General features: G+C 41.8%; 1 protein-coding gene across 12 annotated transcripts in view; it reads left to right on the forward strand.

Moving 5' to 3' along the window:
* Positions 1 to 494: 494 nt before the first annotated feature.
* cdk5rap2 (CDK5 regulatory subunit associated protein 2) overlaps positions 495 to 23055 on the forward strand; it is a 38678-nt gene continuing 16117 nt past the window's right edge. For 4 of the 12 annotated variants that reach the window (XM_085464072.1, XM_085464075.1, XM_085464078.1 and 1 more), the window contains exons 1-32: positions 496 to 867; positions 3662 to 3717; positions 7644 to 7705; positions 8432 to 8542; positions 8913 to 8989; positions 9437 to 9560; positions 9731 to 9909; positions 10021 to 10168; positions 10382 to 10435; positions 13681 to 13803; positions 13891 to 14010; positions 14102 to 14194; positions 14329 to 14547; positions 14690 to 14860; positions 15171 to 15281; positions 15360 to 15497; positions 15593 to 15772; positions 15881 to 16075; positions 16159 to 16350; positions 16531 to 16660; positions 16756 to 16895; positions 16984 to 17100; positions 17183 to 17326; positions 17419 to 17531; positions 17613 to 17752; positions 19443 to 19583; positions 19665 to 19774; positions 19907 to 20050; positions 20560 to 20661; positions 20752 to 20939; positions 21034 to 21367; positions 21470 to 22985. In XM_085464072.1, coding sequence (XP_085320198.1) covers positions 815 to 867; positions 3662 to 3717; positions 7644 to 7705; positions 8432 to 8542; positions 8913 to 8989; positions 9437 to 9560; positions 9731 to 9909; positions 10021 to 10168; positions 10382 to 10435; positions 13681 to 13803; positions 13891 to 14010; positions 14102 to 14194; positions 14329 to 14547; positions 14690 to 14860; positions 15171 to 15281; positions 15360 to 15497; positions 15593 to 15772; positions 15881 to 16075; positions 16159 to 16350; positions 16531 to 16660; positions 16756 to 16895; positions 16984 to 17100; positions 17183 to 17326; positions 17419 to 17531; positions 17613 to 17752; positions 19443 to 19583; positions 19665 to 19774; positions 19907 to 20050; positions 20560 to 20661; positions 20752 to 20939; positions 21034 to 21367; positions 21470 to 22985 — 5725 coding nt within the window. In that variant the 5' untranslated portion in view covers positions 496 to 814. Of the gene's footprint in view, positions 868 to 1574; positions 1795 to 3661; positions 3718 to 7414; positions 7541 to 7643; positions 7706 to 8431; positions 8543 to 8912; positions 8990 to 9436; positions 9561 to 9730; positions 9910 to 10020; positions 10169 to 10381; positions 10436 to 12456; positions 13543 to 13680; positions 13804 to 13890; positions 14011 to 14101; positions 14195 to 14328; positions 14548 to 14689; positions 14861 to 15170; positions 15282 to 15359; positions 15498 to 15592; positions 15773 to 15880; positions 16076 to 16158; positions 16351 to 16530; positions 16661 to 16755; positions 16896 to 16983; positions 17101 to 17182; positions 17327 to 17418; positions 17532 to 17612; positions 17753 to 19442; positions 19584 to 19664; positions 19775 to 19906; positions 20051 to 20559; positions 20662 to 20751; positions 20940 to 21033; positions 21368 to 21469; positions 22986 to 23055 lie in introns of those variants that run through there. The other 8 variants (XM_085464076.1, XM_085464074.1, XM_085464073.1 and 5 more) reach the window with 8 other exon arrangements.

Consider the following 23055-nt stretch of genomic DNA (forward strand, 5'->3'; position numbering starts at 1 on the left):
GGATGTTTTTACCATCCTAGTAAATATGCGGAAAAACACACAAATCTGTCATCTGGTTCATTTCCTTTTGGAGTTTAGTAAAATTAGTTTAGTCTTAATGCGCTCTCGGGAAGAGAAAGCGCCAACATTGATCCAAACTTACAGTTTTAGATCAATGCTGGCGCTTTCTCTTTTGGATCAATCTTGGTAATGATCCAAAAGTGGAAGTTTTGGATCAATACTAAGTCAACAGGATACGGATTATTGGGTAATATAATTAAAAAGTCGTCTTTTCCAATAATGGAGTTGTCGAGCACAGAAATATACCTTTGGCTGAATGACAGTTGGAAAAAAAAAACATCCAAGCTGACAGCGTGTGTATTTTTGAGCCTTTATGAACCTTCCCACGGTGTTTGCTTTGGCCAATCGCTTTGTCTCTATATCCACCCAGCTCCGTGCTGCCTTTCGACCTGCTCGAAAAAATATCCCCACTTTGAGGTCATTAGCAATAATTATCTTGAACCTAACTGTATTTTGAACTAATGTTAACATGAAGCTTAAAATAAGAAGAAAACACAGTCTGGCTTGTTGTAACTTTACATCATAATACTAATCATTTCGGTGTATCACAGGCTAGGTTTCGTTACAAATATTTCCTGCAGCGCCTAAAGGCAGCACCAGTTTCCAACGTGCACAATGGTGACGTTTACCATATCATGATGGCGGTAGCCTGGACTATTTTGAATTCCGTCCCGCTTTTTGAACTTTACACTGCGTCCAGTCGGTAAAATGATATATTGCTTTGGCGAGAACAAACAATAAGTGAACCACAATTATGGATTCCGTCGTGGGGGACGATGTGACGCTCCCCGTTGACATCAACGGAAGGTAAAACAGTCAACAAAAGCTAGCGGGCTAACGCTAGCGTGTATGAGCGTTACTGTATGTTTTAGCTCTTCTGAAAACAATATTTTACATAGTTACCGCTGCTTGGGCCTGCCTATGAGACCAAAGCTCTCGAGTTGTATTGTTTTAGACACACAACGATACTAAATGAAGTTCTTTAACAGTCGTCTGCGAAAATGTCTTTGCTTAGCTTTTATTACTGTAGGTTTAACAAGAAACGTCTGTTTTATAATTTGGGTGTAGCAATATTAGGTCATCTTCTATTTAGGGGATCATACGTACATGTAAAATTATGCTTCCATGTTGTAGTAGCCATCTGTAATATAGATTTGATTATGAAAATGTGCTGGGGAAATAACGGAAACAAAACAAAAGCTACTAAATATATAATTGCCATAGATAATTGCTATATACACAGTTTTTCCCACTTTAAGTTGCTTGTCTGTCTGCAGCAGGTCATATTGACATACACACTATTTGGAAAAATATTACTCATATAAACAGTTAACATCGAAGTCCAGTAAATGCTTACCTAACGGTAGTAACGTTTCGTTTAGCTGGGAAGAAAATGCCAATGAAGGAAGGGGGAGGGGGGGGGGGGGGTGAATTGATAGGCTGTGAACACTGGTCCAGAAAGGATGCTCTGTACTGACCACTGCTTGTGGCACGGTTACGAATCATACTCAGCTCTGTCGATGTTGCTGTGATGTTGCCGCGAGTGGCAGCACGACGTGTTGAGCTGTCATGCAGAGAGTGAAAGAAAGCGGAAATTATGAGAAGCACTGTCAGACCGCATCAGCGGCGTCTCTGCCACTATTGTCACAAAATGAGGAGTTAACATTTTTATATTTATTTCCTTTCCTTTTTTCCCGCGTGCTCTCCGTTACGTGGAGAAAGAGCGTGATTGTGGTAGGTGAAGCGTTCATCATTAGCTTTGCTGCACTGTGCTCTTCCTGGGTAGTGCTGAACAATGTAGCTAGTTTACAGCTTCTTTTTCATTCTTACAGATAAGCTAGTTTTCGCATCTCTGCCTTAATGCGTTTAGTGTCCCCTTGTTAGTTTCCCTTTTAAGGACCAGGCACAGCTTGTGTTTGGTGGAAAAGCTTTCATCCAGGTGGTAAGCATACCTCAGTAATTCAAGATGTCAGCTGATATGTGTGGTGTGCATTGTTGGGTAATTCTGAAACCCGACTCACTTTAGTCTTTTAGTTTCGAAATTGTGACCTTGCTCGACTTACTGTTGTGGGGTTTTTTTTATAATTACTGTGCGTGAGCTTAGCCGCGTTCATGATTTCCAGTAGCAGCTGAACAAAGTGAGAAAAAGAGGAAGTCACTGTTTACATGCTGTTACATTGTTTCCACTGGGTGCTGGAGGGGTTACTACAACTGAACCGTTGTCAAAACTCTGTCAAAAACACTCAAAGGGGTCAGTGTTAATGTCTTGGCTTCTTTATGGGAAGGTTTAATGTGAGATGCTGTTTTTGGAAGTTGTTTTACGTGTTTATGGCTCTTGCTTTACGCTGTTGCTGTAGAGTGCTTCCTCTGCATTTACACAGGAAGGGGTTTTTCTTGGCATGTGAAACCTCAGTGATGCAATACTTGTCAGCAGAGTTTTACCGACCTTCAGTGTGTTTGTGGAGGGATACTGTGTTCCTTTTATCCATGCACATGCACATGAACAAGCAGTATTTGACCGATTTGTTTTCTGGTTGCTGAATTGCATCAGCTGTGATTTGCTATTCTAAATTATAATAATAATAACTATTTTCAGTTGACGTCGGATCTTCGTTAAATCACTGTAATGTACCCGTTCCTCAAAACAAAGATGGGAAAGAGCAGTGTCATTGTGTTTGAGTCTGAAACTTTAGAAGCAATAAACAGCCTATTTATAGCAGGGACATTCAGTCTCCACAGAGTCGCAGAAAGCCTGGAAAAGGACTGAACCTGGACAAAATATTTTAATATATTTGTCTGATTAGAATTGTAAATCGACTCAGGGGAATTCAACGAAGAAGCAGTAGCACTGTGGTTTTTCTAATGCAGAGAGGTTTTGGAGGAAGTTATTCACTGCTGAACTTCATGCTATTCCATGCAACGGTCAGGGTGGAGGAACATGAACCTGGGCCCAGATAGTTCATGTTCCTGTTTATGCACATGATAGTTATTGGTATGCCCGGTTGTGGTGTAGCGGTGCATTCCTGGTTCCAGATGTGTGTGTTGCTGGTGTTTGGTGTATTATACTGTGTCAGTGAGTGACGCCACCGTCCCATCACTGTCTGACGCTTAGCTGATCAGAGCCACAGTGCTCTGCTTGTGCACAAATGAAAGCCATCTCCATCCATTGGTTTCTCTGTCTTCCAGGCTGCCACTGGCACATGGTCTCTCTCTCTTTCTCTCGCTCTCTCTCACACACACACACACACACACACACACACACACACACACACACACACACACACACACACACACACACACACAGAAAGGCAGCTCTACCATAGTGGATGTAAATAAGGCAGAGAGTCATTCTTAAGCTATTTATGGAGCATCCTTGGGGCTCAGTGGAACTGGCCAGCGTGAGTAATGTGTGAACATCATGAATTTGTGTTTTTCTGAAACACATGAATCGGTGTCTGCTGTGTTTGAGAGCTTTAGTTCTTTTTATTTTTTTTAAATTTGCGTTTTTTTTTTGTTAAATATGTTGGGAGTGTGACAGTGATATTTAGTCAGATATTCATAGTGACTCGGCTGCATGAATAACAAATGATTGTGTCCCCAGCTGCCGGCTGCCTGATTCCATAGGTGCTGAAGAATTTTCTGCAGACAGCATGTCAGGTACAGTAAGATTCTCTTTTGTTCTCCTCCCTGTTCATTTTTCATGCTCAGGTGTGTTCGTCTCATGTGTATTAATTAATGCCATTGCTGAATCATTGCTGTCACCCACCCCATGGCTTTTGTTTTCAGAGCTGCGATGAGGGAATAGCTGGATGATGATAATAAGCTAATCCCATTTATACTTTCTTCTTGATGTATGCCAAAAATATACACAGAGTTAGATTTATACACACAAGCCAATAAATGGTTAATTTATAGATATAGGTCATAGGGCTGCTCGATTATGGCAAAAATGATAATCACGATTATTTTCACTGAAATTGAGATCACGATTATTTGACGATATTTATTTAACCCTTTAAGACCTACTATAGAACCAAGTCCACCAGAGCTTATATTATTTTTTTTACATGCTGTAGTGCCATTTGTGGGAGCATTTCAAGTTGCTATACATCAATACAACTGTTATAGCCCATATTTTAATAATATGTATGCATTAAGTCCATAGTAATTACATAAATTGCAAAAAAGTGCAATAAACTACAAAAAAAATTGAAAATCGCTTTTGTTTTGTTTACATATATTTCTACTTGGAGAAATTTAAGAGGCTTATCCCTCAAAACTTTAAATACAATAAAGTTGCAAAAAATAGTTTACAACAACAGGAAATTTATTTTGAGTGTCTTCATAGTTTTATTTTGGAGATACAGCAATTTTTATATACTGCAGGAAAAACAAAAAACAATCCTATGATGCAGATTTGCAAAGAAAACAGCATGTGCATCATTTCACTGTGGGAAGTGTTACGAACAGCTGATAGGAACGGCAAAGCGTGTTTCTGGAATATTATGTTTTTGTTCCTGCAAGCGCTTTTTATGCAATTTTTGCAAAGCTATATGTGGAACGAAACCGTGACCGAGGACAAGCTGATGGCATCAGATGTAAGTACAACTCCTCCGGTTTCATATGCAAAACAAATTATTGCGCTAGCTTACACAGTTCAGGTTCTACAGGGATTTAACAATAGTTACGCAAAACGGAGCGTGCTGCTCTGACCGGCTTTAAAGGGTTAACAATGACTTTAAAAAAATAATATAAAATAGTGTGCAACACCACTGAAGTTTTTTTTTTTTTTTTAAACTCTCTTTTCAACCAACGGCAGTCACTCTCCAAATAACTTCTGCTTAGCTTTCCGAGCTTCCCTCGGGTCCTCTTAATCAGCGGTCTCCAACCTTTTTTGCGCCACGGACCGGTTTATGCCCGACAATATTTTCACGGACCGGCCTTTAAGGTGTCGCGGATAAATTAGGGAGGGGCTAATAATCGGCTCAGTCATTTTTAATGATCGTTGAAAGCCCAGATCGTAATCGTGATTAAAATTCGATTAATTGAGCAGCCCTAATAGGTCAGCATCTGACCTATATTCCGACTGTTTTGCAGTGCTCAGACAGACACAAACAATAACACTGTTTTGACGACTGGATAAAACGACTGTTCTTGTTAGCAAATGTTTTAATATCTGAAATAAAGTGAAATACATTTTTTCAGCAGCACCTGCAGATGTTTAAACATCACAACAGTTTTATAGATGAATCCATAGGTTTGGATAGGCTTCCATATTCAAAACAAACCGCATTCCTAAAATGATAAGGCGCCGTTACCTTTTATTCACTTAAATACTTGAAAACAAATAACAGAAATAACTCTGGCATGCACGATATGTAAATAGCAGATATTGCAAATGTTTTTTGCAGCTAGTAAATGATTTTTTCCCCCCAGACTTTTTGTGCACATAACTTCATGGAGTGATGTATTCATGTTCAGGTTAGGTGATTGTGCAGTCAAACAAATAAGCTTAAGCTTGTGCTATATTTATGGCAAACTTTCAGTTATATAATGGCTTCTGTGATGTTTTTTTTCGTTTGAATTGACTGATTGGATGATGTTTGCGTCCAGATTTTGCTAATACTTAGTGCACAGGACAGGTGTTGAACTCCAGGCCTTGAGGGCCGGTGTCCTACAGGTTTTAGATGTGTCCTTGATCCAACATAGCTGATTCAAATGGCTGAATTACCTCCTCAACATGTCTTGAAGTTCTCTAGAAGCCTGGTAGTGAGCTAATCATTTCATTCAGGTGTGTTGACCCAGGGTGTTATCTAAAACCTGCAGGACTCCGGCCCTCGAGGCTTGGAGTTTGACACTACTGACTTAGTGGATTCCTTTCTTCTCTCTGTCTGTGCAATCTTTCTGGTATCACAAGTGCTCTTTTTATGTAACTATACTTTTAGTCATTATGCAGTCTTGGAACTCAACTGTTTCCTAACTTGGCCTTTGGGGACCGTGGCCAGTGTTTTGGGGCTTCCGCTGTAGCCAAATATTTGCATAACAGATATCGAGTTGAAGCCTTCCTGTTCCTTGTCCCGATCATTGTTTACCAATGTAGAGAAACTGTAAATAATCTAATCAGAAAGCTAAATGACTGTGAGACAGTAGCTGATAGTTTAGAGATAGCATTACATCCAGAATCGTACAGATTCGTCTGTTTTCTTTTTTTCCTAAGCTTTAATAATTCTTTCTTGTTTGCTGTTGGTGCATCAACACCAGTAAAGTGTGAACAGGTCAACTAAAGCTAAACCACTGCACATTAAATATGCACTAATATAGGCTGAGCATTAATATCAGCCTTGTTGACTATACGAATGAAATGACTTTTGCCTTTGGCAGCAGCCAGTGTTTATCTGAAGGTCACATCAATTTTGTGCTGGCTCTGTGTTCAGAAATAGTCTACAAAAGAGCTGAAAGGCACAAAAGAATTTACCACTGAGTATATCCCTGTTACATGCATTTTGCAGCGAAACTGAAGGTTTCCTTGTCCTTTCTGCCCAGAATTTTTTATCCTGTCAGAAAGCTTTTCTCCTCCTGAGCTTTTATTGACTCCCACAGTTTCCCTTAACTGCCATTTCTTAATGACAATTCAGACAGAGGAAATTGCATGTTGAACGCACTTTGATATCTTTTTTTAGCCTTCCGCTGCTCTGCAGACATCAATTAACTTCGTTTCACATCTCCATTCAGTTTTAGAGGAGTCCATAGTTATTGAGTGTTTATCAAGTCTTGGAGCTGTCCACAGCTTTCCTAATAACAAATCTTTATTAGGAAATGAATGGACGCTCTTATGAGTGGATGGACACCCACAATGTCATAAGTAGTATTTTATTTGGAGAAAAAAAACCCTAATGAAGTAAACGGTGCATTAATGTTTTAAGAAAGCTAATTTAGTGTTTGTTTGCTGCAGTAGTTTGAAGTAATTAAGCAGTAATTATATCTTAGTGAAAAATCCAGTAAAATAAAGCTCGTCCTGAAGTATATTTTTGAATGAACTCCTGAAAATGTCAGAAGAATCAGGTTGGAACTAAACCAGACTGTGCATGTGTGAAAACAGCTAATGGTTTTACCATAATAATAAACCCCACTATAGAGCTTCAGAGCTATGTTTTCATTGAATACACTAGGCAACAAAAATCAACATAATTTCTCTAAACTTTTGAAATAATGTGAACATAAACAAGTAAGTAGTACTTTAAGAGTGATGTGTGACGGAGGCTGTCTTGTGAAGCAGCAGCAAATGATGAATCAGGAGTTTGTGTTGTGAAATTTGTTGTTGACTAGTGTTACATGATCAGCTGTAAGCTGTTTCAACTGGTCTAAACAGGGCAACTCTCAGGGAGCTCGTCCATCTCTGATGCCTGTGCAGTGAAAACTCCTTTCTGTGTCTCTTATCTCTCCAACATAAACAGAGTGAGGATATATGTGAAAGCAGCAAGTATGACTTATTCTTGAAAGCAGGAGAGATTCTTTGAGCTATGCAGCCTATACTTGCAGTTGTGACTCGTTTTAGTAAAACTGCTTTCTTGATGTTTTTACAGCTCCATCCTTCCCTGAAAAAATGTCCCCTGTTAAAGCTCTCACCATGAAGGACTATGAGAATGTAAGTGATTTCTGTCAACTTTCTGTTCTGTATGTTGCATATAGGTGGTGATACTGTCTTCTTGCAGTAAGTTGTATATTTACAGCTTTTTAACGAGTAGCTTCAGAGAATAAGCTGTCTGGATGAGGCAGTCAACTCTCCCTCCTGTACAACAAACAGGATAAAAACCTGATTCTCCATTCAGCCGAAAACCAAACCACATTGACCATTTAAGGAAATTTAGTGATGCAGTTTTTGTGCAAGAGGAGGAGAAGGAGGATTGAGGTGGGCTGAAGTCAATATTTCAGCATTTGATTGGAATGCTTGCTTGAAAATTTCGGGCCCGTGCTGTCTGGCCTGCATGATTAGAGGTTTTTACAAAGGGGTTCAGAGTTCTGACTCCTCCCTTTGACTGTCCACCCAACCCCCACTACCAGATGTATGCTGTTCTGAGCCTAGAGCACAATGATGCACAGTCTACTTCACACACATAAGCATTTTAAAAATAACTATACACACACGGCCCCTTTCTGCAGTGTAAACATGTCGGGTAGCTTTTTTTTGATAAATGAAGTGCTCATATTTCTTCTTTGAGCCCAATTCTTTCTCTCAACTTGTTTTCTTTGCATTTAAAATAAATCAAGGAAATGCAAATTAAATTGCAGCTCGATGAAAGTTAGAAATGCATCAGTTGTTCAACTGCCTGATTGCATATTTATGGTTTGTTTTTTTTACATTGATCCCCAGCAAATCACAGCTCTGAAGAAAGAGAACTTTAACCTGAAGCTGCGCATTTACTTCATGGAGGAGCGCATGCAGCAGAAATGTGACGACTCCACTGAGGACATATTCAGAACGGTGTTGTATTTATTTTAGTGTTACAAAACGTGCATTACTCTGAATGTCTTACATTTGTCTGACACCACTCCCTGCAAAGCTTCATGTGACTCAGTGTTTCCCCTCAATTTTGAAATGAGATCACAACATGAGCAACAGCAGCTGGATTTTATTCAGCCAGCATCTTGCATTCATGACCTTGGAACAGCTGTCTTGTCTTTTTTCAACTATTGTTATGGTGGCAGCTTTGTTTAAGTGAGCACATTTAACCCAAAGTGTCATTTAAAAAATGTCATCTTTAAGAGGAAGCTTCCCCAGCCTTGTTTTTGTGCTTTGGTGTTTGAGATGACTCCAGATGGGAGGTTTTTACTGAAATTTTGTCTGTTTATAGAATATTGAGCTGAAGGTGGAGTTGGAGTCGATGAAGAGAGAGCTCGCAGAGAAACAAGAGTTACTCGTGTCTGCATCGTATGTGTCATTCTCTTAATTTGGTTTTTTGCTAGTCACACATGATGCCATTTAGACCAGTGTTAATTTTGACAGTATGATTTTTTTTGATTGACGTTTAGTCTTTTCACTAAAACATCACTTAGTTTTAGTTATAATTTAGATCATTGCTGATTGGATTACTTCCCAACTCATCCCGCATTTTGACACAACTTAATTAGTTCTGATTGGATCTCGTTTCTTTTTGATAATTTATCTGGTTTTTATTTGTTGACAAAAGTGTTAGTACTTTTGTTCGCGAAATAGTTGTCGCTCTGTTTTTGTCTGAAGAAAAAAAACAAAACCTTATCGGTCAACAAAATTAACACTGGTTCAGACATACATAAATGGCAGCACAAAGTAATGCGAGTCAGTATTTAAGAAATATGTAGGCTGATAAACTTATTCTTGTACGTGACTGCTCATCAGTAAAGCGCTGGAGAGTCTGGCTGGCCGAGAATCGGGAGAACCCCAGCGTGTGAAAGAGCAAGCTCAGAGGGAGATGGATGCACTCAGAGATGCATTTAGCAAGAGGATAGCTGACCTAGAACAGGTGAGTGACATTATAGCGCTAATTTTCAAATCCTGATATTGCAGTTCACTGTGTATATTTTGTTTGGTTCAGTGCTCATATTAGCCAAATTGTGTCTGCTGTTAGTTTCACTTGTTTTGGTGATAATTGTGTTGCCTTTTGTGTTTTTTGGCATTTTTACATCATGGCAGTGTTTACGAACAGCAGAGGAAGAGGTTGAAAAGATGGCCGCCATCGCTGAGCAGGAGAAACTTAAGAATATAAACATGGAGAAGCAGCTCCAAGCCTTGGGTCCACCCAGCACTTTAACCACTGGTCCAGTCCTCAGCCCCGTCAAAGATCTGCAGCAGGCTCTGCAGGAGAAAGACAAGTAGGGACAAATTAAAACAAACCAAAAAAAAAAGCAGACTATGTGTATATACTGAAAAATATATTTTTGGAGAAAAACCTTAGCATTTTCAACATTTTCTACTCATCCCAGTATCATTGAACAGCTGAAGATCACTTTAAAGAACCAGGATGCTGTGATCCATCAGAGAAACAGCAGAGACAGGCAGACAGATGCTCCATCGGCCGACACTGTTAAACAGCTATCTGCTCTTATAGCTGATAAAGATCAAGAGCTTAAGGTGAGAAGCTTACATGTTCATAAAGATGTGAAATTTAAGAGGTTTTTCTCAGTGATGCCTCAGAGATCAGTTGCTTACTGGTTTTGTGCATATATTTAGTTTTTGTCATTTACAGCAATAATAGGCTACTTAAATACTTTTGAATATGTTTACTTAGTTTCTACACTTCTTCCAATATGAAGCAATATTTAAGTGAACTCTCACTGTTTACAGGCACTGAGGGACGAGCTTGATAGAGAGAGAGATAAAACTCAGCCGGACCATCAGGTTGGTTTTATTTTGATACAGAACAAACTACCTTAAACTACTCTGCAATGGCACAGACTGCAGTTGGCTACTTAGAATCTCTTTCCTGTTTTTTGTCTGATTCTTAAACTTTTTTAGAGCTTTCATTCTTCCTTTGCTTCCTGGTGTAATGGTTAACACATTTGGGGCGATCGTGGCTCAAGAGTTGGGAGTTCGCCTTGTAATCGGAAGGTTGCCGGTTCGAGCCCCGGCTTGGACAGTCTTGGTCGTTGTGTCCTTGGGCAAGACACTTCACCCGTTGCCTACTGGTGGTGGTCAGAGGGCCCGGTGGCGCCAGTGTCCGGCAGCCTCGCCTCTGTCAGTGCGCCCCAGGGTGGCTGTGGCTACATTGTAGCTTGCCATCACCAGTGTGTGAATGTGTGTGTGAATGGGTGGATGACAGGTTGTGTAAAGCGCTTTGGGGTCCTTAGGGACTAGAAAAGCGCTATACAAATACAGGCCATTTACCATTTTACCATTTGCCTTACACACCAAAAGTCCCCACTCATAGCTCAGGGTGGTCACAAGATGTTGTATTACTAACGCTGGTTCCAAGTCTGAATAAACAGGAGGGTTGCATGAGGAAGGGTATCTGCCCTAAAAATCTATGCCAGATCAAAACATGCAGATCCAGCTGCTGTGGTAACCCCTTGGGAAATAAGAGAGCAGCCAAAAGTACCTTTTTTTGCTGTATGTGTTCCTGCCTTGTTATTTTGCTTTGTTGTAATAGGTAAGCCACACACAGAAAGCTTTTTTTGTTTAACAATCATTTCATGTGTCAGATCATTTAAGCTCACAGAAACTTTTCTCTGCATCTGTTGCTGGTTTGATAGTTGAAATGTGTAAAATGTGTGTCTAGGATTCTTTTTTTTTTCCATATTTCTTTTTTTCAAATGAATTCCCTGTTCTAGTGTGAAGGTGTTATTACTTTTGTTGTAGTATTTCTGACAATTTCACAAAAAAACTTAAGCTTCATTTAAAAAGCTGAAAGTTTGCATCTAGTAAAGTGTAAAAAAATGCATCTGTGAAGTGGCTGGTTGTAAAGCCTTTGACTAATGATGCTACTAGTACTAAGTTGACACTTGCTTTTTTTAACATTGAAATGTCAAACAAAAATAATTAATTATGGTGGTAAAGTGATGTATTTTAGTGTTGCACAGATGTTAAATATCAAATGCATATTTTATCCACTTAGAAGCAATGACTGCGTAGAGAGAATGTGTCTCATTTAATCACAGTGTTGTGCAGGCTGCTGTGTTGCTGACGTGTAAAATAGAAAGCTGTTAGCTGGGCAGTGTCCATGGTTCCTCTTTAGGCGTTGGCGTAAGACTCGGGCCATAGGGTTAAGGCTGGATTAGTTTGCTGTCTGAAGACGCTTCCTCCGGGGATTGTTATTGGCTTTCTTTCTTTAGTAAGTGGAAAAATGGTGTAGGCAAGAGGTGTTCATGAGCTGTGGCTAAACAGTTGAATGTGCTCCATTCATTGTAAAGGATTTTGCAACACTGGGGAAAAACCTGTTTATCAGGGATGCTTGACAGACTTGATGCTTGACTTTTTGTAAGTTAAAGATGTAATGGAATATTGCAAAGTAACGGTCACCAGAAAGTACTCTGTAATCTTAAATCTTCCATGTACTGCCAGGAAGGATCAGCTCTATCAGAGTGATTGGCTGATGCCATCACTACCTGCTTGGTGCCAGCTTTTGTGTCTGATGCCTTTTTTAAGGTATTTGGGAGAGTGTTTTCTAGAGATGGTCTGGCATGGGCCCTAACACAGATCACTGCAGCAGTCCTAGAGGATTTGTTGATTTGATTGCATGCATGAGGGAGAGTGGAATAGAGGCGGGAGCGGGGATTATTGAGGCTTAGGGCTTACAGTGCTTTGCTCTCAGTCTTTCTCCTCTGTGCTACGCTTGCTGGTGTATTGAGAGAACATGATAGATGGCTCTGTCTGGCGAGCTGATGGCCATTAAGTCACTAGACAGTTGGTGTGTCACTGACAGATTTCTTGGACTCAGTTTAAGTGGGCGAGTGTGGAAGATCTAAGGTGCCATGAGGGATCCATGTCGCATATGTGGTGTCCGTTTGGTGGGAAGCCAGTGTCGCTGGATTTTCAGCTCATCGGGAAAGAGGAAGCTACAAGTCATCCTGTCCCATGTGCTGGGGAGAGAGGTGACTCGTGACGGGCATGGAGAGTTCCTCTGTGGAAAATGTGTGTTCCGGTTGGAGAAGGTTGTGCAGTTTGATATAAACATCGGCAAACTGCAGGAGGAACATGGCAATCAGATCCAAAAGCTGCAAGCAGAGAAGGAACACCTTATCCAGTGCATCGTGCACATCTACAACAAAAACAACCCAGAGCGCAGTGAGAGGGAAAATGCAAGCTCCAAGGCTTTGCTCAGTTCTTCTGGGGTCCGCAGTCCTGATGATGAAGCTGCATGTCAGGTGGCTCATGAAGGACTGCAGTTCCGGGAAAGTTGTTATGTGGAGAATCGCATGAGAAGGTGTGTGAGTCTGGATAGGATTGTCAGTAAAGGGGCATTCTCCGGACGTTTGAGCTTAAGGAGCAGTAGGCTGGGATCAGGGGCGGGGCTGGACAGCACTATGAGAAGTTTTGGGCTCCGGGGCACACGCCACCATTCTCAAAGTATGTACCTTGACCTGATTCAGCGTAAGGGAACCTTGGCTAGACCCGGATTCAGCCGCCGCTCCACATCACTGCAGTCACTGAATCGAGAGCTTTCCTCAGACACCCCGACAGATCCTCCGCTCAAACGAAAACTGAGAGAGGCCAGGGTGTTTTTTGCAAGGTATGGGGCCACTGATGACTCGGGAGGAAAGGCTCAGGCCAGAGCACTGCTCCACAGATCCTCAAGTCAACCTTCGGTGATCTCTGACCTGATTCAGGTCCTGCGCTGCATCTCAAAGCAGCAGGTGTCTGCCCCAGCAGGATGTCACATCCCTGTCTTGAAGAGGTTAAATGCTGGCTCTGTCAGCACCCAAGCCAAGCGCAAACATAGAGTAGATCTGAAGTCTCTGCATGACCTTTCTGAGGAATTTGATGATGAATACACTCCTGTCAGAGTGAAGGTAGTTCATTTCAGTAATCCCACCATCTATGCAAACCACTGTAGCACTGGTAATGATCTGTCCCAAGTACCTTTGTTGATAAACACACTTCTCTAATTAATTTCTCCTGTTCTGTTGTTTGTGTGTTCTCTTGCTAAGAAGAAGAGTGATGTTAATCAGTTGGAGTCGATCAATAAGCTGCTGACGGACGAGCTGAACCTGGTTAAAAGCACCAGTGAGAGTCTGGCAAAAACCCTGGAAGATTCCCAGAATCAGAACAAGGTAGTTCACATGTTCCTCTATTAAATATCCCTAAATTGTATTAATCTATTACTCTGTATGAAATCACTAACTGCTTCATGTAAACAGACTCTGTCAGTGATGTTAGAGGAGAAGGAGAATGAACTAAACTCTGAGAAGAAAAATGCTCTAAAGCGAGATAAAACCATCCAGGGACTCACTCAGGTCCTCAGAGAAAAGGAAAAAGAGGTAATTTATTATTTACTTTGTTATTGTCATTGTATCTCTTCTCTGTATTATGCAAAGTTTCAGGCCCAACCTGTCTGTCTTTGTATTGCAGATTGCTGAGCTGTGTCATGAGATTGAGGACAGAGATGATGCTTTAGCCAAAGCTAGAGATGCAGCACATAAAGCCCAACTGCAGAAATACCAGGTATGTTATATACACCTTTTATATAGAACCAAACTTTATACAAAGACATTCCTCATAATACTGTTACCACAATGTGTATCCTGCTCTATATGTGCCTTAAACAGATAGAAGTCAATATTTTTTTTCTCCTTCAGGGAGCAGAGGAACACCAAAACCTATTAATGGAAAAGCAAACAGAGCTGGCCCAATTACAGGGGGAACACCACACCAAGGTGCTTGAAGCCCAAAAACTGCAGCGAGCACTGGATAGGAAGGAGCAAGAGCTGGCTGACTTACAGCAGGCAAAGGATCAGCTTGAGGTGGAGTTGGAGGACCTGCAACAACAGAAAAAGAAAGGAGACAAAGCGCTTAATGTAAGATAGGAGGATGACAGGACTGTATCCACAATAAAACGAGCAGGCATTCTCCTCTTAATCGTTTTGTTGTTGTGTTGATTTTTCATTATCTGTTTAAATATTGACTTTTGTGTGACATTATTATAATTTCCTCCACAAGGATTTACACAATCAGCTGAAAAAGCTGAGTGGGGAGATCGGGGAAAGGGAGAGTGCTCTGGAGCAGCAGTACCAAGAGCTGCTGGACCAAACCAAAACAAAGCTGCAGGCCCATGAGGTCACCATCCAGCGTCTCACATCCACCTTGGCTGATAAAGAGCAGCAGCTACAGGTGACACATCATCACTAAACTTATGCAGACAGACTTTAGCTCAAAAGATAAAAAAATGAGTTGCTTCCTTTTTTACTTAGCCTAAGTATGTGTAAAAATTGAATTTTAGCCCATTACTGCTGTTTCGAGCCACCACACATGATAAAACAGTAATCATAGGAGAGCAGTTAGCTAGCAGCAAAGCCTGTCAGCTGGATTATAAGCATGTCATGAAAGCAATCGGAGCCAAAGAGAAGTTGGTGCTCCAAAGTGACATCCAGTTCTTCTGAGTGCGGTGTATTTAGTAACATTGTTTTTATGTGTTTGTCAGGAATACATGAACATGGTCAGAGACTTTGAGCAGAGCAAAAGTCCAGGAAGTAACGACAGTATTCTCTCCAAACTGCGGCAAAGGTTGAAAGAAAAGGAGAAGGCTTTGGAGGTGGGTATTCCTTCACTGCAATCTTTTAACCATGGTGACTTTGCCTGGTTTCTGACATGTTTGTTTGTTCTCTTACAGCAAGCACTTGATGAGAAATTTGCTGCTATTGAAGAAAAAGACAATGAGATACACCACCTGCAGCTGTTACTAAGGGAAAAAGAAAGAGACCTAGAAAGACTCAACAACTTGCTGTCTCATAATGAAGAAACTATCAATGTAAGTATCCGGAACTGGGATCTTTTCTATTGATTGATAATCACATAGTTGTGATTAAGTGTTATGCATACTCCTTTCTACTCCTTTCTTTGCAGAATTTTGACAGTCTGATTAAGGAGAAGGATGCAGAGCTGCAGCATCTTGCAAGTACCCTAAAGAACCTTCAAAGAGCCAAGCAAGATGTGGAAGACAACCTGAACAGATCACTGAGGGAGAAGGACTCCATCATTAGCCAGCTGCAGCTCTCCCTGGAGGGCAAGACAAAGGATATGGAGGTTGGCTGACAAATAGTCACTCATTAAGGCCAGGTTCCTTATAGTTTTTACTGTTCTGGTTTATGTCATTTGTATTTCAGTGCTTATTTTTCCCCCCTCTGTCCGTAGCAAATGTCTGAATCATTGCTGAACCAGTCACAGAGCCATGCGCGTGATCTGGCTGAACAGATGGGCCAAAGGTTAAAGGTCACAGAAGCCATGCTGGCTGAAGCTGTCAAGGCCAGGGAAAGACTGGTTGCTGACAATGAGAGTGCTGTAGAAAGCCTGTTTGCTACAATTAGCAGCAAAGACCAACTTCTGAAGGTTAGCATTTATGACAACAGGGCACGACAGAGTGTGCACAAACAACGCTAACACTATTAACTTTGACTCTTTGTCGTCTCCAGGAGTCTGCAGAGCACTACAATCGCATGTTGTCTGAGCGTGCTCAAGAGATTCAGGAGCTGAAGAAGCAGCTGTCTGATAGGCAGCAGGAGCTTGCCACTGCTGAGAAGCAAAGCTCCTCAACAGCCCAGGAGAGTTATTTAGAGACCGCGCAGCTCAAAGCCCTGCTTGCTGAAAAAGACAGCCTTATTAACGTAAGATCCTGTGGGATACAGCACAGCCATTCAGCTGTAAAATACTGTATGTGGAAATCCAAACTCCCAAAGAGAATAACACATTCTGCCCCCCAATTCTATGCCCTGTTTTGAACGTGTTTTAAGATATTACCTGTAAACATTTGAATGTGCTGATTTTATATCTTTATAAACTGTCAGAAGCTTCTTCAGCGTGGTCAGGAGAGAGACCAGTTTCTGGCAGAGATGAGGCAGAAAGCAGAGCCAGATCAAGTGTTGAATCTCAGACAAACTATTCAGATCATGCAAGAGAAGTTGGACGAGAGGGAAGGTAATGGATTTAGACCTGTAACACCCTCGCGCAGGTTATTTAAAGGTAGACTGCATGTTGGTGCTACGTTTGACTTTGTTTTGTCTGTGCTGAAGCTGAGCTGTCCAGGAGAAACAGCGAAGACAGCCAGGAGAACAATCCACTTTCCAAGAAAACAGTGGTCGTCCTGAAGAGGGAGCTGGCACAGAAAACTGAAGCACTGAACAAAGCACTGAAAAGGGAAAATGAACTGAAGGTCAGTGAGTTAGAAGCATTTAATTAATCCATAATAGGATACAGTTCTTAAAAGTGTCAATCATAATTCCCTACATCCCAATTTCTAGATTTCATTGGCTGAGCTTCAGTCAGCGCTATCTGAGCTGAAGGGTCACAGTGAAGGTCAGGCTGCTAATATTGAGTCCCTCACTGCAACTCTAAAGACCAAGGATGAGATTATCAGTGTAAGGATTCCACACAGTGTCAAAGTTGTGTCAGCAAGTGAAGGAGTTTTTCTTCTGATGTTTAACTTTTGACTTTGAGCAGGTTCTCCAGCAGCGCCTCAGTCAGAGAGGCCACACATGGCCTGATCATACCCAGGATCACGTCATTGTCTGTGGAATGGAGAGGTCCCTGCCTGTGCTTCCACAGAGGGAGAGTACCATGATCGGTGGAGACAGCCAGCAAGAAGTAAAGATGACCTGCTTTTTAAATTTTTTTTAGAGCAAAACATTACAATCTTGATGCTTTGTCTTTTAAGATAGTTTCTCTTCTCTCCTCAGGCCTTGCCCAACCTCACAGCTTTGCAACATGAGCACGATGCTCTGAACAGAGCCCTGAGGGCTGAACAGCAGCTCTATTCCAGCCTGGTAAAGACTGTGAAGGAGCAAGACAGGTAGTTATGTGCAACAGCTGCTTTAATGCAAAAAGGAGAAACAAATGCTTTGCGCTAACAGACCTCTTGGATGATTTGCAGTGCCCAGCGTCTCCATGCTCTACAGTTGGAGCTGACAGCAGTGCAGCTTCTCAGGCAGCAGCTAGAAGAGAGCATCAGAACTAATGAGGAGTTAAGGGGTGACTTGGAGAGAGAGATACACAGAGCCAAACTCAGAGAAGGTGCAGTGAAAACACACTTGGTTGTAGATGAGGATGGTGACTGAATGAGAGGGAAAGAAATAAAGGAATTATAAAGGAGTGAATGAGAAAAGAAGTGCTTGTTATCATTTATTGTGGTTAAAATGGTAGAAAATATAACTCATCATTAAAGGGAACCCCTAAACCCCAGTCATCTTTATATAATATGTTTACTCGTCCTGCCAACAACTTCCATGTCTACTTTTTGTTGTGTTCTTCTTCAGCATGCACACCTGGTCCCTCCACTTTTCATCTTTGTCTGCTTTCTGTCTCTTCTGCTCTCATCATCTCCCAGTTATCTGCATGTTTTTGTCTATAACACAGTCGCTCCCCTTTTCACTGTCTCTCAGTAAATGTATTGATTTCACACCTGTCTGCTCTTTGTCCTTCATAAAAAATAAATAAAGACCTGTCTTCTCTGTCTCTCACTTTCAACATGCTGTTTGTTTGTTTTTGTTTTGTCCCTTTGCTTCTTGATTGCATCACTTTAGCACGCTTCTGGTTATTAATCCAACCCATCCAACCATCTGTCACATGAATATCATTTAAAAGCATGGTTGTGCCATTTTCAAATGATTTAATAAAGGATATTAATGTGCAAAGTACCACATTAAAAGAGCAGCTCTCCAGAAATAGAGCCTAATCCAAAAAGTGTGGCATTTATTTTCCTTTGACGTCATGCAGTTAATGTAATTCAGCACAGTTTGTCCTTCAGATTTGTTGTGGCATTAATGCACAGCCTTAAAACAGATTAAAAGTGTCACTCTGCACTGAGGTCTAAGCCAAATAACTTGGACCATCCACTTGTCGTGTGCGCTCAGGCGACCACACACGTGCATGCTCCTCCCCACACCGCTGCCTGCAGAGAGCCAGGTGTAAAAATAGGTCAGCTGTAAGTAACAGGGACGCAGCTCACATTAGCACTGACTGGCAAGATAGACGTAGCAGGATGATTGTCACTGATTACATTTGCACACTTCATGCTTTGGTTATATAACCAACCATTATGATTTGTTTGCATAGGCTACATGTTTACACACTTATGAAAAAGCACAATAATAATCATACTTTGTGATTGTGTATATTGTGGGTGTGCATTTTAGCTCCTCTACATATATTTTGCATATCTGACTTGGATTTTTTTAGCAAGCCAAGATCCACTAACTGCACAATGTAAATCCACCATTTTTGTTTTTCATATTTTTTTTTTTACATTTTTCATTTATAAGGATTTCTTTAGTTTATTTGTTTTTTTCAGTATTTTAATTAAAGAACATTAGATTGTAGACATCATGAAAAATATGAAAGTGAAAGGTATAATCCAAAGGTGTGTGTGCTGCGGTGTAAAACCTCAGCTTCGTGGCTGGTCTGTGTTTGTTTTTAAAGTTGTGAAAAAGAGCTGAAGTATACACCCTCTTTATGACATGTTAGACATACGCACATAACTGTAACTGTAACTGTAACTTCGGTCGTTGCTGTAACTGTAACTTCGGTCGTTGCTGTGCTTTTTGGAAGTCGAATTTCCCAGAGGAACCCACCCGAGGGATTAATAAAGTTCTATCTTATCTTATCTCTTATCTTACATGAAGTCTTAAGTTAATGGTGCCTCATGGGAGCTGCTGTAATGCCCTGTCATGCGTGGCCTTTTGTAACCCTCTGTGTATCGTTTCAGGTATGGACCTGATTGATCCTAAAGAGCTAGAGAGCATAAGACATCAGCTTGAAGATGCCCAGCGTTGGAATGCATCTCTGCAGGCACGCTTAGGAGCAATTCAGAACCGTGGAGGAGGGGTTGGTGGAGCCAACGATGGAGGTAAGACGAGAAAAAGACTCCAGATGTCATATTCCAGTTTATATACAGACAACATTATAAGATTATTTTAACGTTTTTCAGGCGACTCTTTGAGTTTCATTGGAGATCAGACTTCCTACATGAGTATCTGTGTAGGAGAGGGACTGGATGACAGCTTGTCTCATCTGTCTGCTCAGGAGCTTAAACAGAAGGTATTTTACATTTTGTTGCTTTTTGTCTCATTCTTATACAGTGTCACGTTGAAGTTAATTAGTGTGCTTCAGGTGTCACTGTACCAACTGTAAAGCTGGAAATGTGTAAAAATGATTTCGCTCTGTGTTAAGGTGCTTGAGCTGCAAGACCATGTCAGCAGGCTGCAGACCTTAAACAGTGAACGGCAGAGCCAACTTTCACAAATTGAGAAGTCAGAGCGTGACACTGATGACAAAGAAGACAAAGACCGCAAAAAGCAGCTGCAAAGAGACGAGGTTGTACACAAAGTTATGGCTGCAAAGTTGTTGTTTTTTGTTTTTTAGGTCTTCCAAAAGAGTGCACGTCTTGTCATTTATTAGTAATGTTTCTTCCAGAGTATGTCCACATTTAGAAAATACTTGAGAAATCACGAATCATTGTCTAACATCCTTCCTGTAATAGCTCCTTTCTAACCTTAGAACTTATAGCCTAACCTCTGTTCTGTCTAACCTGTTGCTAATTTCTCTTCCCTCTGTGGTACTAAATGTCTGAATTTTTTAACAAGTGTGTTTCTTGTATGTAGTAGAGTAAGTACCCTCTTTCTCTTTCCTTCATCTCTCCTAATCAGTCCCTGTTTTATCTTTATCTCTGTGTCCCATAAAACGGTCTCTCTTCGCCATGCTACATTAGACACATCATGCCATTCTGCTGTTGCTGTGCTGTGCTTTATGGATTCTGTTCCCACTTTAAGTTTTCTTTTACCGAGCCATGTGTGTCATACTCGCCTCCCATCCCATTACTCTAGCAGCTCAAGAAGACGCTTGAGAAGCAGCCTCTGGTTCAAAGTAACAAGACACATCTCTCTGGTCAGGACAAAGAGAGCCAGACATGCAGTAAACTAGGACAGGTATGAAACTGATGGTCATTAAACAACTGAGTGCTTAAGTACTATTTGAAGAGTTTATAAAACCTGCTTTCTAAATAATCGCTCTTTTAGATGTTGTCGGAAAAGCTTTTGGGTGATGTGAGCATGGACAGCGGCCTCAGCCAGAGTAGAGAGCGTGCTCACTCTAGCAGCGACATCTTGGACACTGGGGAGGAATATTCTAGGGAGATGAACACAGATTTAATGGCACTTAAATCCCTATTAGCTGATTGTGGGTCAACATCTGTCTCGCACCTTAGGTAGGTCTTTCTTTCAGAGTCTACTCCTTATTTTCCCCATTACTTGGTAGTTAGAAGTCTGAACTGTAATCTGGTCGAATGTTTCTCATTACAGAGCGGAAATGCTCAGGCTCAGATCAGAAAATGATGAGCTGCGGGGTCTCCTGAAGGAACAGAAATCGTCTGAGTACAAAGAAAAAGAGAGCACCGATGCCTCAGGGAACAGCAGTGAGGGACAGGCTGAGTTGAGGAAGAGTTTGGAAGCACTGGACACAGAAGATGCAAAGGTCACCAAACTGTCAAAGAAGAAGGGAGGGAAGAAGTGGAATGAGATTTCAGACAGGGAGAGTCCCATTACCAATGTCAGCACTGCAGATGACGAGGAGAGTCCAAGAACTAATTGCCAGCCACACAGCAACAGTGAAAAACAGCATTTTTCAAAACATAGGGTAAGTTTTGTACTGCAGAAGAAATAAAAAGACATCACTCTTTCCTGCATGAAGGCGTTTTGGGGTTTTAATGTCTGTTTCTTGTGTTTGTTTAAATTGTAGTCTGGAGGCAGATCTCGCCTTCCTGTGCCTGTGAGGCTGAGGGTGGAGTCTAACAGCAGCAGCAGGAAGCCTGGAAGCTCCGAGCAGCTCAAAACTGATGGACTTCAGCACCTTGATTCAGATGATGTCTACTGGTCTGACCAGCATGTACACACAGACTCTGACACTCACACATCACTCCAGCACAGCACTTCCCCTTCCGCCACCCTTGGATACCCTAATCGTAGCTGTAGTCCAGTGGGATCCGACAAGGGCTCTGAAGCCAGAGCATCACTGGATCACACCCAAGATGATTCTGGACTATATACGCAGCTGGAACTTCTCCACCAGGAGTGCCAGGAGAAAGAAGCACTGATCAACAAGCTGAGTGAGCAGCTTGCTGATTGGGAAGAACTTCATGCACAGCTCCAGGAGAAAGACAGACTGAACTCCCAGTACGTAGAGGCTTTACAGGCAGCAGAATCTACCATCGCTTATCTGACTGCCTGCAGTCTGGACAGCCAGGGTGGATTTGGTTCACACACAGGTTCTGGTTCTGTGGGTTCTGATGCGTCTCTCCATGGTAGATGCGTTGAGCTGCAGAAAGCCTTGCAGCAGAAAGAGGAGTTCAACAACCAGCTCATAGAGCTTCTGAATTTGGCAGAGAAAGTCATCAGCTCTGCAGAAAGCCAAGAAAAGAATCCTGAAATCAGCGATCTTTGTCAAAGGATTGAGGGAGCTTTGCAGCAGCTGCATAGCTCTCCAAAGGAAGAAAGCACCGGAGGGGTGCTTCAAGGTACCGAGGACTCTCTGCGTGAGCTGCAGCGTCATGCAGACTCTTTGCAAGAAGCACTTTGGGAGCAGAATAGGCTCAATGCAGAGCTGCAAGAAAAACTGAGGGCCACAAATGCTACTGCACAACACGGATACACCAGTGACAGAGTAGCAGCAGAGTCACTTAAAGAAAATGAGGAAAAGGAACACCACAGTCCTGATACTAGTTTAAATCAAGAGGCGATTGACGTTCTAAGGAACTGCTTTAGTGCAACAGAGTCCGCTGTTGCCTCTTTAGCAGCACACTGCACAAATTCTGGCTCCGTGACTGCTGGCAGATCCCAGATCACCTCTGACTTGCAGATAAATTTAGACAAACTTCAGAGAGCCCTCCAAGAGCGGGAGCAACTTGGAGAAACTGCCCCACCAATCTCCGAACCCAGCAACAACCTGTCCACTGCTTCAACTGGAACAAAGGTACTAGAGCTTCATCGCCATCTCTGTCTTCTCTATGAGGTCTTCAGTGATTACTCTCAGAGGATATCTGAGCTCCAGGCTTCCCTGCAAGAAGAGAGGGGTCACAAAATGGAGAGGGAAGCCCACAGGGCAGTGCAGGACGGCAAAGGGTTACCGCCAAGTGTTCAGGTTGAACTGGAAACACTGCACAAAGCACTGAGGGAGAAGAAGAAGGCATGTAAAAGCCTGGAGGCGAAACTGGCCACTGCTCTTACCAGTACATCCTCTCCTGAAATGATAAAGAAAGGTAAGCTGTTGAGCAGCTTTCTTCTACATGTGCTTGTCCACAGTAATTCAAACGATTTTGTGATACTGCA

Source organism: Copadichromis virginalis, linkage group LG7 (assembly GCF_057382275.1).
Source record: "Copadichromis virginalis isolate Kocher_CV1m ecotype Utaka linkage group LG7, C_Virginalis_male_GT1.1, whole genome shotgun sequence".
Lineage (NCBI taxonomy): Eukaryota > Metazoa > Chordata > Actinopteri > Cichliformes > Cichlidae > Copadichromis > Copadichromis virginalis.